General features: G+C 30.9%; 1 protein-coding gene across 1 annotated transcript in view; it reads right to left on the reverse strand.

Annotated features, from left to right (window-relative positions):
• Positions 1-13,937, reverse strand: part of LOC129972561 (digestive cysteine proteinase 1-like) — a 36,501-nt gene extending 22,564 nt beyond the window's left edge. Inside the window, exons 1-3 of the mRNA XM_056086741.1 lie at positions 13,721-13,937; positions 8,046-8,201; positions 4,138-4,310 (exon numbers count right to left, since the gene is read on the reverse strand). Coding sequence (XP_055942716.1) covers positions 4,138-4,310; positions 8,046-8,201; positions 13,721-13,772 — 381 coding nt within the window. The 5' untranslated portion in view covers positions 13,773-13,937. The remainder of the gene's footprint in view (positions 1-4,137; positions 4,311-8,045; positions 8,202-13,720) is intronic.
• Positions 13,938-14,076: the final 139 nt, after the last annotated feature.

The following is a 14,076-nucleotide window of genomic DNA, read 5'->3' on the forward strand; positions in this document are numbered from 1 at the left end:
AAATAAACTGAAATTTCACAGAAACATTAGAAGATTTTAATCTCTATAAACAGCGATTAAATAAAATATTTCTTCATTAGTTTTTGATATCGATCATCGATCTCTCAGTGGTTATCACAGAGGTCATTTTTTTTCAAGCGGTCATTCAACGATTAAATAAAGACGACATCAACACACACTCACTCCCTTTGATTTCACTGGGAAGTACTTTTTCGGTGATAAACAACCGAATCGAAGGCCGCAGTACAAACTACAACTTTTCACTTTCTTTCTTCCCCCCCCCACTTGTTCTTTTTTTTTTTTCTCATTTTGTAAAATAAGACAGATTTAATTGAAGAATATAACGAAAAAATACAAAAATAGTTGATATCAAACTTGCAATTAAACACTTTGGTAGTCGCACCGAATTATTGAGATGTCTGGCTACCAGTTTAGTATTGATTCAACAACAATCAAGATTCCACTCGACTATTTATGTATTTATGGAAATCCAACTAGTGAGTGATTAACTCAGTAACCAGTTATTCTCAATCAATGGAGGAGAGGCTCTTCCTACCATTTTATTTTTTATCTCACCATTTAAGTTCGAAAGAAGAATTAATACGAATCATTAAGAATAATTCCCAAGCATTTCATGCCAGCTTCACTTTATAGCTTCTTTGAAGCATTTTCTGAAATTTGAAAATCTTGATACCAAAGCCGCCCAATACACACTCAAAACCTCTTCCTTTCTATCCTCATTCACATAACGCCCATAAAAAATGGTACGATAGGAATTAGAATGGGTTGTATACCTAACTTTTTACACCATCCAATGTCAATTTTGAGAGATTTTTCGAATTAACGATCGGTTTTGAATTTCCAACACTCCCATGGCATAGTGTGAACCGTCTGGATTAATAAAGAAATAACCATAATTTAAAAGCCTCAAACCAATAAATTAATTAATTCTTAGATACCACGATACCAACTTTCGAAAAAATAAAAAAACAAGAAAATATTTATTACGTAACGGAAGAAATAAATCTAAACAGTTAATAAAATATTATCCGACTGAGATACCTATGAATGAACTCAACAATAAACTATCTGTACGTCTTTGAAATGCTCACAACATTTAATAAACAAAAATTAGCATATAAATGAATATTCTGATGCATCTGCTATTGCAAATCATGGAAAAAAATTGAATTTTCAGAGTGGTACAAAAGCGAGAGAAGACCTTGGTGCACTCATTCTAAAAGTAATAAGTCCAAACAATTATAATCCTAGGGCCGGGAGCGAGTTTGCCAAAAAGATGCCAAAAAACATTGCCAAAAAGATGCCAAGGTTTAAACCAATCAGAGCACGTCGGTATCCTTTGCCATAGACTTAGTCTGTACAATTTGCGAACTCGCGAGAACCAAGGGAGAAATAGATGCCCCAAACATCGGTCTTATGAGGTACCATGGGAATAAAGCATTAGTGCATTTAGGTTGATTTCTAAACATATACAGGGTGTTTCAGTGAACCGTTTCAGAACTTCTAAGAAGGGTAGGGTACATCCTGACGAACCAAAATCATATACCCATGAGCAGTCAGAAATGCTTTCCTGACGCGGTAGATGGCGTTGTGCGAAAAGTTCGAGCATTCGTGCAGGGAATCTTCATTTCGCACAAGAATGCCAAGTTAGTAGGATGGATGATTACACGATCGCAGAGTTAGCCGATATGCATTTGGCATACGGGGCTGCAAATTGTAGTGGGCCAGCCGCACAGCGTTTGTACGCGGAACGATATCCGACGAGGCGTACTCCTAGTCATAATTTCTTAGCAAGACTGCACCAGAGGTTAGCTGAGACAGGTTCATTAGAAAGAGCTCACAGGGACAGGGTAAGAACAACACGGACTGCAGACGCCGAACAGAATGTGCTGCAGCATGTACAGGGGAATCCAAGAACGAGTACACGAAGTGTAGCAAACGCAGTTGGGGTTTCCCATTGCAGCTTCTGGAGGATTCTCCGAGCAGAAGACATGCATCCGTTTCACGTGCAGCGTGTCCAGACACAGAAACCGGAGGATTATGTACCTCATATTGCTTTCGCACAGTGGTACCTGGGAAAATGTGCTACAAATCCCCTTTTTCCTGCTGAAGTGTTGTTTTCCGATGAGGCATCCTTCACAAGGGAAGGAATTTTCAACACGCATAACGACCATATCTGGGCGGTCGAGAACCCGCATGCAATACGACGTCGTGCAGCACAGAATCAATTTTCTGTCAATGTATGGGCCGGTATTGTGGGATATCACCTCATTGGACCTTACCTGTTACTGGGTCGTCTAACCGGACCTACGTACTTACTCTTTCTGCAGCAAGTATTGCCACAACTTTTGAGAGATGAACAGATTTGTGCATCGACGCAACAGACAATGTGGTTCCAACACGATGGAGCCCCTGCCCATTATAGTGGAGATGTCCGTCACTACCTGGATGTCACATTTGGTCAACGGTGGATCGGACGTGGGGGTCCTGTGCGTTGGCCTGCTCGGTCACAAGACTTATCATGTCTTGATTTTTATTTCTGGGGTCATATGAAGTCGCTAGTTTATAACACCCCTGTTGATACTGCTGAGGAGCTCGTTGCAAGAATCGCAGTAGCTGCCGGAGAGATTCGAGATATGCCTGGAGTGTTCCAGAATGTTCGGATGTCCATGCGTCGGAGATGTGAGGCGTGCATTGTAGCCCGTGGAAGAAACTTCGAACACTTACTTTACACATGCTTCTTTTCATGTATTATTAAAACGATTTCTCATTTACGGTCTCTTTTCTTTATGGTGCTTCTGTGTACAACACCGCTTCAGGAAAGCATTTCCGACCCCACATTGCTCTATGATTTCGAATTGTCAGGATGTACCCTACTCCTCTTAGAAGTTCTGAAACGGTTCACTGAAACACCCTGTAGCAGGAGGAAGCAATTATAATCATAATAATGTTATACCCTGGGCGCCATTTAATCTTTCTAAACGTGGATGGCGACTAACGTCACTTACCTTTTGGCGACTGCCACTGATTTCGTGCAATTTATTTCACCATGACGCAGTGAATTTATTTATGAACCACTTGAGTCAATTCCTGTTGTTTTTGTTTTTTCTGGTGAGCTTTCTAATTTTTAAAAGTTATTTCATAGCAAATATTTGAAATCTAAAAGAGTATGGAAATGGTATAACTTTAGAATTGTAAAAAATAGTCTTTAAATAAAGAGTTAAAAATTAACAGAAATAAAATTTCTCCACAATAGTGATTTAGGTGGGACTTCTACTCCAACTTGGTATAATATATCCAGCCAAATCCACAAATCAAGCAGAAATGTGACATCTTCTGCTGATCATAGTCATCTTCAAGTATTTTCGTGTCATTGATATAAAAACATGGTTTGGCACTAATATGTCGTTGCGGTGATTTTGTGTTAATGATCAAATGCTTGATCGGGAAATAGGAAGTCTCATTTCAAGACACAAGAAAATTTCCAGAATTTTCGATTTCTCACCTCACCAGGTATGTAACTGATCTGGAGTTCAGTTTCAAAATTGGCCGAGATACTGAACGTACCAAAACCTATGGTACACTGAGATATCTACAATTCACGCTCAAATATAATTCGTACTGTATTATAATTGAGTTTTCAGTTATATAAATATGGTTTTTACTGTCATTTAAAAAATTATCATTGAAAAGTGAATTGCGACTTTTAACTGTAAATTAAATTATTTTAATCCAAAGAACCTGCGTCATTATGCACAAGGCAAGACGATACCCGATGTAACAACATAAGAATAGTTAGCCTTACTGAGGAGGAATCGAGGAAAACTGGTACCATTTGTGTATCGCATGAAGGAAGACCTTCATCTTCCAACTTGACCTCTGTGAGCAATCACTGCTAAATGAGCATCATTTTACTTGTTTTAGAATAATGGTCGTTAAGAGCAGAGGCAGAAGTTAGAACTTTTTTCCAGCCGATTTACTTCCTCAACCATTCATCAACCGAATAAGCCATTGCATGTCACCACTAATGAGCTGAATTTGAGCGGATATTTTAAGGTAAATAGGCATGTAAACGAATTGGAAATTTGCAGTAAAATAAATAATGATTTTTCTTACACCGAATACACTCAAATCAGGAATGATACTCTGGATCCCCACAGGGTTCTCATTTGATCCATTCACTTGAAAGCAAGTGCGCACTGGTGTGCCGCTTTCGTCGGGCATGTAAGCGATTTTGTAACTGACGCCAAAATCGCCCATGTCGGCTCTCTGGTACGTCTGTACAGTATCTAAAAAAAAGACACACACACACATATATATATTTCAAAATTTTGTAAAGTGGAATGTACCTTATTACAGAAGTTTTGTGATGTTATATTTTATTAAAATTTTTTAGAAATTTCAAATTAATTAATTAAATTTTTTATAGATGAAATTTCTTAATCTGGAAATTCCGAATTTCTACATCTAATTCCAGAAATTAAGCAAAAGCAATACTGAAAACAATTTTAACGTAATAGGTCTAACAGATGCCAATAAGGCCATTGGGAAGATCTCTTCTTGATTTACATAATACGACACATTATGTGTTAAGTTGTCAAGTATGGTGGAAAGTTTTGAATTTTCAGATTGGACTTCTTCTCTTCCTTTACCTGAAGCCAAGATTTTATTGAGATCCACAGTTTTAGAGTTAGCACATGAAAACTTTCATCTATTTAGCTCGTGTTTTGAGTAATCGCTTCTCCATACAATGGACAGTCTATCCATTGATAAATGTAGTTTTTAATCAGTCCAAAATTAAATACAATTCTAATGTAATCTCTATTTTAATACAACATCTACAATTTACAATTTTAATGTAAATAAAATCTACAGTTTTAATGTAAATATATATTAAATTGTAACCATTCCATTTATTTATTGCATTTTTGCATTATTTTGCGTCCGCTAACGTAAGCACATGTATAGGCAGTTAATCCATAGATGGATTTGTTCTAAAATATGATTAATAATTTTATAAAATAGGGTACGATATTTTAAATAATTCAGCACTTTGTATTTAAGGCTAAATATAACATATATAAACTTCTTTACGCCTTAATTCCATCATTCGTATCTGTTCTACATGAAATGGCGATATTTTAGACCAAATTTCACCAGTCTGACTCATTGCATTGTTGAGTTGTCAGGGACACATAAGCAAGGATGGAGAAACAGACTTCCCCGCCGATCGATTTAGCGAAATTTTTATAGAAAACTTTAATTTGATCACAAACGAAATTTCTCGTGTATTGTGTGTATCATTTTTAAGCTACTATGCTTATGAATAGATAAAAATAGTTTCACAAGTATTTTTAAATTGGTAGGGAATATTTTTGACGAATATTATATTATTTTTTGGAGGGTATTAAAGAGGAAAAAAAAAAGAGAAAGGACAAATAAATGGGAGGATAATATTTCTAAATATTAAAAATAACAGTGTTTTCGACAACAATATTTCAAACGTAATGCTACAAAATTTTTCATGTGTTTTAATAAGAAAAATGAAAGGTTCTATTTTGGTCTTCAAATTTCTCTTAAGATAAGAATCAGAATTTGAATTCTCTGATACTCTTTCCGTTGTTATTTCGCAATTCTAACACCGAAAAATGAAATTATTAGATTAATACAAAAATAATTGCTTATTCAGAAGCAAAACTTTCATCTATTTTTTGAATTCTTTCTGCTAGGCATCGATTTATTTCATTTGAGGTTGGTTATCAGATTTTTTATTTCTTTTGTCTACGAACAGTGAACACAGTTTTTTTTAAAGTTGTTAACATGGTGCGGAATTTTAATACAGAACGAGAAAAAGAAATTTCCTCATATTTTATCTTTTATATTTTCACAAAGAAAAGAAAACTGTTAGCGATTACAAAAAGATACATGTAGTTTATGGTGTTGATGATTAAATAAATTATCAACTTACTTTTTTCAGATCTTTCTCTGAAAGGTTATCATAATTTAGATCAATCATCTCAAGTTGATGATGACTAAATGATTGCCATAACTTATTCGAATCTTCATATTTCAATGCATTAAAAAAAGGAAGGTTTTGTTTCATTTATCAACCAAAGTAAACATCTATAAACGTTGGGGATTTTTTCAAAAGCTTCGTATTGGAATTCCATATTAAGTGAAATAAATTTAAAGAAAGCAGCGTATCAAACCAGCGATTTACACCCAAAACCGACCCATTTTTAAAACAAATTATAACAATGTAGCATAAAAATGCATTATTTACCATAAATTCAGTTCAAAAGATCCTAATTTGGTTTGGTTAAGTTATATTTAAAGCAACACTAGGGCTATTTTGGGACGGACCTCGTAATTTTGAACCGCGATCAGATAAAAAGAAAATATTCTGAAGCAAACGTGATGAACCAACACAAATCACTTATGAAGCTGAAAGTTTTCAAAGGAAATTATGGCTTGATTTGATTTGATTTGATTATAAAGATATGGATAATTTTTAGTTCATTTTAATACGGATTATTAAATGTTAGTAAAATTAAATAAAATAACGTTAACATAAATACCCTGAATTAGAAATAATTTTAAAATACGTTTCTAAATCACGTTTTATTGATTCATAAAATATTACTGGCTATATTTATCTAGAAATAATACTACATGTATCATCATAAGCCGAATTTTGGGCTAACAAACTATTATTTATTTTCGCTTCCTCAAAACTTTTTGAATGGATACGTCATATTGATAATGGTACAGTGAAGTCGTATGCAAGTTCAATTTTATTGTTGATAAGGCCAGAAGTTCCAAGAATATGGGATAATGAAGTAGCAAATATCTATAGCATATTATTGTGGAATAAAATAGAAATCCTCGATAAACGTTCACGCATTATTTCAAAATTAGTACTTTATTTGGTAGGGACTGAGATTATTTTTGCATCAATCTAACAGTAAAAGTTACCTTGATTTTCTTTTTAATCATGTCTAAATACCAAGAACTGACTTTTAAATTAATATATTACGTAAAATATGAATACCGTATTAAATCTTGCTCCCTTTATTTTTTCATTTGTAAAAATAGAAAATATAAAAAATTGAAAGTAAATAAAATATAAAAAGATATTTAAAGTTTCGATTTAGTTTTCAAAAAATTACAAAACACACACACACAATATTTTCAGGATCTTCACAAATCATTTATATGTAATATTTCATCAGAATTCTGAACCCAAAATCGATTTATTTTTAAATCACCCAAATCAAAGCGAAAACATTGTACTTTGGCCAGCCAGTCCAGTATAGAAGTCAGTTATTAAAATGCCGGTTTGATCTTTTTAAATCTGATCTGATATTTTGTAGAATGATAGTACTTAAGTTTCTAAGGTATATTTTTGTACCGCCATTTTAATAAAATGTTAACTTCTAAAGCTATTTTTAGCTAACGTTTTTAGTGATTGAAGGAGTTAACTAATTTGAATCCATAAGAGGAATAATCAGTGCACAATGACTATCAATTTTAACAAGCTAAGATTAGTTTAGGTTGGTTATATTAACTTCACGTTTTAAAGTAACACTATGACTATTTTGCCAAACCTAAGGCTAGGGCCCTCTCCAAAGTTCCGCACTATACCAACGGGAGGACGTTTGGTTCCAACGGATTTAACATGCACCAAACCCACTTACAAGATGGTTCTTCGGTGGAATCGGGTCCCGAACCTGAAACCCACAGAATCTGAAACCGAGACCTTAACACCAAGCCACCGCGGTCATTTCAAACTAAGAAGCAATATGCGTTCGACTATGTTCAACGTATTATTTTGCAGTAGGCGATAACTAACAGCCGCCAGGTGCGGATTATTCTGTTAGCAGATATAAATGAGTTAACCCTAAAATGAACTTAAAAATAATTAAATATTCAATTACTATTTGACCTTCAAATAATTAAGGTGAAATTAAACTAAATTTATAGCTCTTGTAAGTATTTGACGAGCAATATTGGGTATTACTCACTTCCATAATAATCAATGCGACTTCTCTTGTTCTGCTGATCGTAGAAGGCTGCGAAGGGTTCCCTGATTTCAGCATAGGGAAGGAGAAGAACTCCTTTGATGGAATAATTGGTATCAAAGACAGGTGGACTTCTGGTCTTTTGTGGCAGCGAATAGCCTAGATAGGGCAAGATAAAAATTAGTGTTTATTAATTAGACACAATTTATTGCAATTTTGTAATAATTGCAACAAACATTGGATGTATACTTTATATCTACTGTTTGTTGCTTTAAAGAGACATGACAAATATGAAAATAAAGAGACAGTTTAAAAAATAATCACTATGCAAGCCTTTCATTCATTTTTACATAATTTATACTTGCGTGTAGTGGAGTCATAACAGAAATAAACAAACACACACACACACACACAAAAAAAAAAAAATCACAGTGCAGCTATGATGAAAACAGGCAAGAAATATTTGGAACTTTAGAACTTATGATTCGCTTGCAGAATATCCGGCACATATAAGGAGTTAATTCATATCTTTGTGAAACACATCAAATATACGTACCATGTTTTGATATTCAGTGCAAATTTTGAAGAGGAAAAACATAAGACAATTTGCAATTGATATTAAATGAAATGCACGATTAATTTTGTCATGCAACAGTGACTTCCTTTAAATGAATACGTTATCGTTAAAGATAAATGTTTAAATGTATGCAGATGGCATTGCAGTTGTTTTATCACAGATAAACAATTTGAAAAACACAATACATACACTATGATGACAGTTTCAAAGAATGTTTGTTATTTTATCACTATTATACATAATTATCAGTGTAGATTAATGCAAAATCTATGTTCGATAAGTTTAGACATAGACATTCATATAAACAGGTAACAGTTCCAAATATACATTATAAAACATACAATACGATGGAGGAGTTTAAGGAAGGTTTGATAATTAAAATGCACAAGAATAAGATTCCTTAAATTATGGTACCGTGAAAAAAAACTTTGATAACTCTTCATATAAATTAACAATTTTGCATCGTTGCAAGTGATTCACAATCGCATGAGAAAATATGTAGTGCAAATCATCAAATTAAATTATATTTCGTTTAAATTGTAATGTAACACTACGAGCAAAAAAGAGATGTATAGCTGATTTAAAAATTAAAACTATAATTTAAATTACAGAACTAAGAAAATCAGAATTTAAACATTTAATTAGAAATACAATACTGTAATGTACTGATAAATGAAGAATCTGAATAAATCTGAGAATCAAAATCTAAGTATTTTGATTGGTAATTGATTAAGAAATGGATAACTCAAATACGGTGTCATTTAATGAACACAGATCAATATTTTAATTAAAATTAATACTGTAAAAAAGTTTTCGTGGTAAAATACATTGCGCACATGCATCTAAGAAGTCACGTAGTAAAATATAATGTTCAGAAGTTTGAATTGCCGACTTAAAAAAACAACCAATTAAGAACTAAGTTAAATTTTATACACATAGAAATCAAGATAGTATCTATAAATAATACCGTCATTCTATATGTTTTGAATCTAGAAAGTTTAATTACAATACCATACATTTTCTAAGTATTATGGTTTAATTAATTTAATTAAAAATATTGTTGTAAGTTTTCTCTTAGTTTAGTTATTATTATTACTTACTTTTTATGTTTAAATAAGCTACAGCCAATGCCAACTTAAAATTGATAGCACTCAAAATATTATCAGCGTTTGCTTCTCCAATTAACGACATAAGACATACTTTTCTATATTCATTCAAATGGAGAGAGACTTATATGAAATTAAATGAATATTTTTTTTAATATAGAATTTGATTACATTGAATACTAATTATTGATTTTTTGAAACTAAATTACGCACGACTCTCTCAAATACATCAAAATCTTATTCCTAACTGCAGCCAAGAATAATATTAAGCGTCGCAGTTTTTCGTAGATTATCATTGATTATTATCTATGAGTAACACTATTGTATTTACAAGAAACTTTTCCAAAACTTATACAGCATTCGGAAAAGGATTAAAAATTTGAATTAAAGATAACATGGAGAAACTCCATTCGTGGACAGTTCGGATAAATAATGTAGTTGGACAAGATCCGTTCTTGGACAGTTCAGATTAGCAATGTAAAATGAGAAGAAACATTTCTCGCAGTCATAATAGAACATTTTTATGTTAAAACATCAGGGGAAAAAATGCTGGAAAGTTTAAAAAAATATTCTTCATCTTTTTATTTTGAATTCTGAATGACATATTTTATGATTTCAGCATACATTTGGTTCAAAGTTTTCCTTTAAAAAGAAACATGCAAGAAATAAAATTAATAAAATAATCACTTCTTAAAATATCACTAAACATGCAAGAAATCTTACAAACAGTGTAATTGCAAGTAATAGAATTAATAAAATATTTAAATCATAAAAAATTTTCATCGAAGATATCATTGCTAAATATTTGACAAATTTTGTTTCCATCAAATCGCACTCAATGCTTTTATTTTACTTTTTTTGAAAAGAAAAGATTTTTAAAAATTGTGCTTCACTATAGCAACATAGCTAACACTTTTTTTTTCTTTTTTTTTTTTTTTTTTGCAGATGCATATGTGTTAGATAGTTAAATATCATACTCACAGAAACTAAAAAAAATTTCAGAAAATAAACTTTTTTAGATAACAGTCATCATTTTTTTTTTGTCTGGAATTACCGAGAAGATAAAAAAAAAAGCAAACTACTTTTTAAAGTACTTTAAGTAAAGATTATAACATAAAAGATAGACGAATTTTATCAATCAGTTCACTCAAACTTCTGATAGTGCGAGACTGTCGAGTTCCCGCGAATTACAAAGGGGGGACAGAAAATATTTTATCAGCATTGGAAAAGAATGAATATCTCAACACTTATCGAAGAAAATACTGATAGCTTGTGGATAGTATAACATGTTTTCTAAAGTATTTGATAATAATATCTTTTCAGGGATAAGTAAAAATTTAATCTATTATTTCCAAACAAAAAAGAAGTGAAAACATGTAAGTTATTCTTCTTGCATACTTGTCAGATATAAATTACTTATTTTCTATATACACAGACATAATATTTGCAGTAAAAAAATTATAATCAAATTAATTCCTGAAGAAATAAATGCCTTGTATATCGCAAGTACAATGTAAATTCTCAAAAGAATAAAAGGAATTGAAAAATGCTTAAAATATTTGAATTTCATAAATATTGACTTCAGTAAAAACATAAAATTTGTAGGAATATAACAGCTAATCCTTCCGAATGTTAAAACATATAAAAAATAGACTTATATGTATATGGCGCGCATATATGTATATTAGATTCCTCAGTAACAATTAAAACATTATATTTTCAAGTGTTTTTAATAATATTCATTGCTATTATTATTTTGCCATCCTTCCTTAAGAATTTTTCAATTACTTTAAAAGAAAAAAAAAGTGCTGGGCTATCACGATAGTAATTAAAAAGCGTAGAAGAATAACGGAGTAAACATGGATTCCATATTCTACCAATGTAATTTAATATATCTGAAACAGAATAGATCGGGAGTAAAATAATACATAAGTACTTTAAACGAAAAACACCTTCATAGCATGACACTTAACTAATTGTCATTTTTGTTTAAATGAGAAATAATGTACTAACAATTTATATATATATATATTAAGGTCAATGTGAATACTCGGTCATTATTAATAATAACTGCTTCTTTCGGTCAAAGTGAGAAATATCGGAAATTATTCGTTTTAACCGGTTATTATTAATAATTCCCAAAGAAGTTTGGTCAATGTGATTAAACGGTAGCAAATGCTTACTACCACAAAATTTTTAAACTCTTATTTTATTTACATTTACTAATAATTAAAAAGGTATAACGTTTATCTTTAGTAAAGTCGTAACCTATGATTACAAAAATAAATAAATTAAAAATAAACTATTAAAAAGTATAAAATAATAAGCTTTTGAGTGATAAAAATTATTTCCCTACAAATTTTCTTAAATTTTAGTAAAGTTTTAAAATATTTATAACAATACTTTTAACAGTTTTAATTACTGGATTTATACTTGGACACTTTGCGACGATATTAAATATTTTTTGTATGTATTTCATCTCTGCCGTACAATTAAGAGCAAATTTTAAAAATAAAATAATTTTGGATATATTAATATTATCATGTTTCGGACTAGTGGTTCCATTCTTTTCCTAATTTTCATCATTTGCATGTTTGATTTCATTTCGATATAAATTCTGCATTGTTTCATATATTCTGGATTTTTATTTTTAAATTAAAAAACTTTTTTAACAATTATTCTTAAATAGGTCACTTCAATTTATATAAGAACAGGAAATTGTGTAAAGCTGCCGAATAGGAATGTATATTAAAATATTGCACGATTAGTAATGCATATTTCGAGAAATTATCATCAAGTATTCCAACAGATAAAGAGAGTGAGAGAGAGAGAGAATGAAATTTTAGAAGCTTTTATAAATTTAATGCAAAAATTCCCTCTTAAATGAATAGTTTAAGAAATAATTATATTTTTAATGGCATTTGTTTAGAAAGTTCAAAACAAACAAATTTTCAATGATGGGAGACAGGGAGACAGTTGAAGGGAAAAAAAAAAAAAAAAAATCAATTGTTGATTTGTATGAGTTATCGAATGGGGGGGGGGATAAGAAGAAGGAGACTTATAAATTCAAAAATTTCTTAGAAAAGATTTTAACGCAGAGAATTAATAAGGAATTTTTGTAGTTTAACAATAGAAGTGTAAAAATATTATAGTTGAAAGACTTTTTAAAGCCTTTTCATTCATTTTTTTTAGTTGTTAAAATGATAGCGAATAAAATAAAGCAACTGTTTCTTGCAACCGCTTCAATTATTTGTAATCGGAATTGTTTAATAAAAATGTATTAAATGTTTGTAACATTTATTTATTTATTCTTCATTTGAATTCATTGTTTAATGACAGACAATATTGGATCCTTAACAGCTCTCTTTTGCGAAATTTTCTGGTATGAAATCGACACATGAGTGGATTTTCTTTTCCATATAATTGAATCCATCAAAGAAACGTTTGAGATTAAAATTCCACAAATTATAAGCTTTGGTCTGTCAAAACTTTTGCATATGTATATAAGTAAGAGACATTTTGAGCGAAAGTTAGACGATAAAGGCAAAAGTTACAATTATGTTCGCTTCTTGTTTTACAACCATTTTATGTAGTAGGGGGAAAAAAGCATATGAATATATTGCGCGTTTGCAACTAATTATTCTGAGGTGGCGGGGAGGTCCAAAATGGGACATTAAAAAAAATTTTTAATGTCTAAAAATTCTGTATCTTTTTATATTTCTTGCATTTTAAAATGGAGATTAAGAATAATTTGAAGAAGCAAGTGATACTAATAACAAAAAGAAGATTTATTGAAATAATATTGCTGAAGATCAATACTACTATGAAAAGGAAGAAAAAGAAAAATTTCAAGGGAAAAAAATGAAAAATGAATAAGAATATCAGTTACTATTTTAAACGCCAAATACGCTTTTAAGAAAAAATATTTAATAAATGTATGTAACTTCAATAATAATGAATGAAATTAAGAATTTAAAAAATTAAATGATACTTACTGCCGCAAACTGATAGCACTATAAGAACACATAAAAGTTGCAGACGCTGCATTTTTCTGTTGTTCTAATAAAACGTCTACAACGGGAATGTTCTGAGAGATCAAAAGCTAATGCTTTTTGTCTGAAATTATCGGTCACGCGGTTCAAGAAATGATTATCTTAATTCAGCTTGATCAATGGTCTCGTGATAGTTTTTAGTTAGATAACAAGACCGCGCTAATCTTCACTACAAAATAAACTCGTTTTTGTTGTCTAGGCAACGTTATAGCAAACACGGTTATAAGTATCAATATAGAAACTGATATCAGTAAAATATTATTATTTTTTTTTTGTAAAAAATTATATGTAAAATGCAG

This window comes from Argiope bruennichi, chromosome 6 (assembly GCF_947563725.1).
Source record: "Argiope bruennichi chromosome 6, qqArgBrue1.1, whole genome shotgun sequence".
In the NCBI taxonomy this organism is placed as follows: domain Eukaryota; kingdom Metazoa; phylum Arthropoda; class Arachnida; order Araneae; family Araneidae; genus Argiope; species Argiope bruennichi.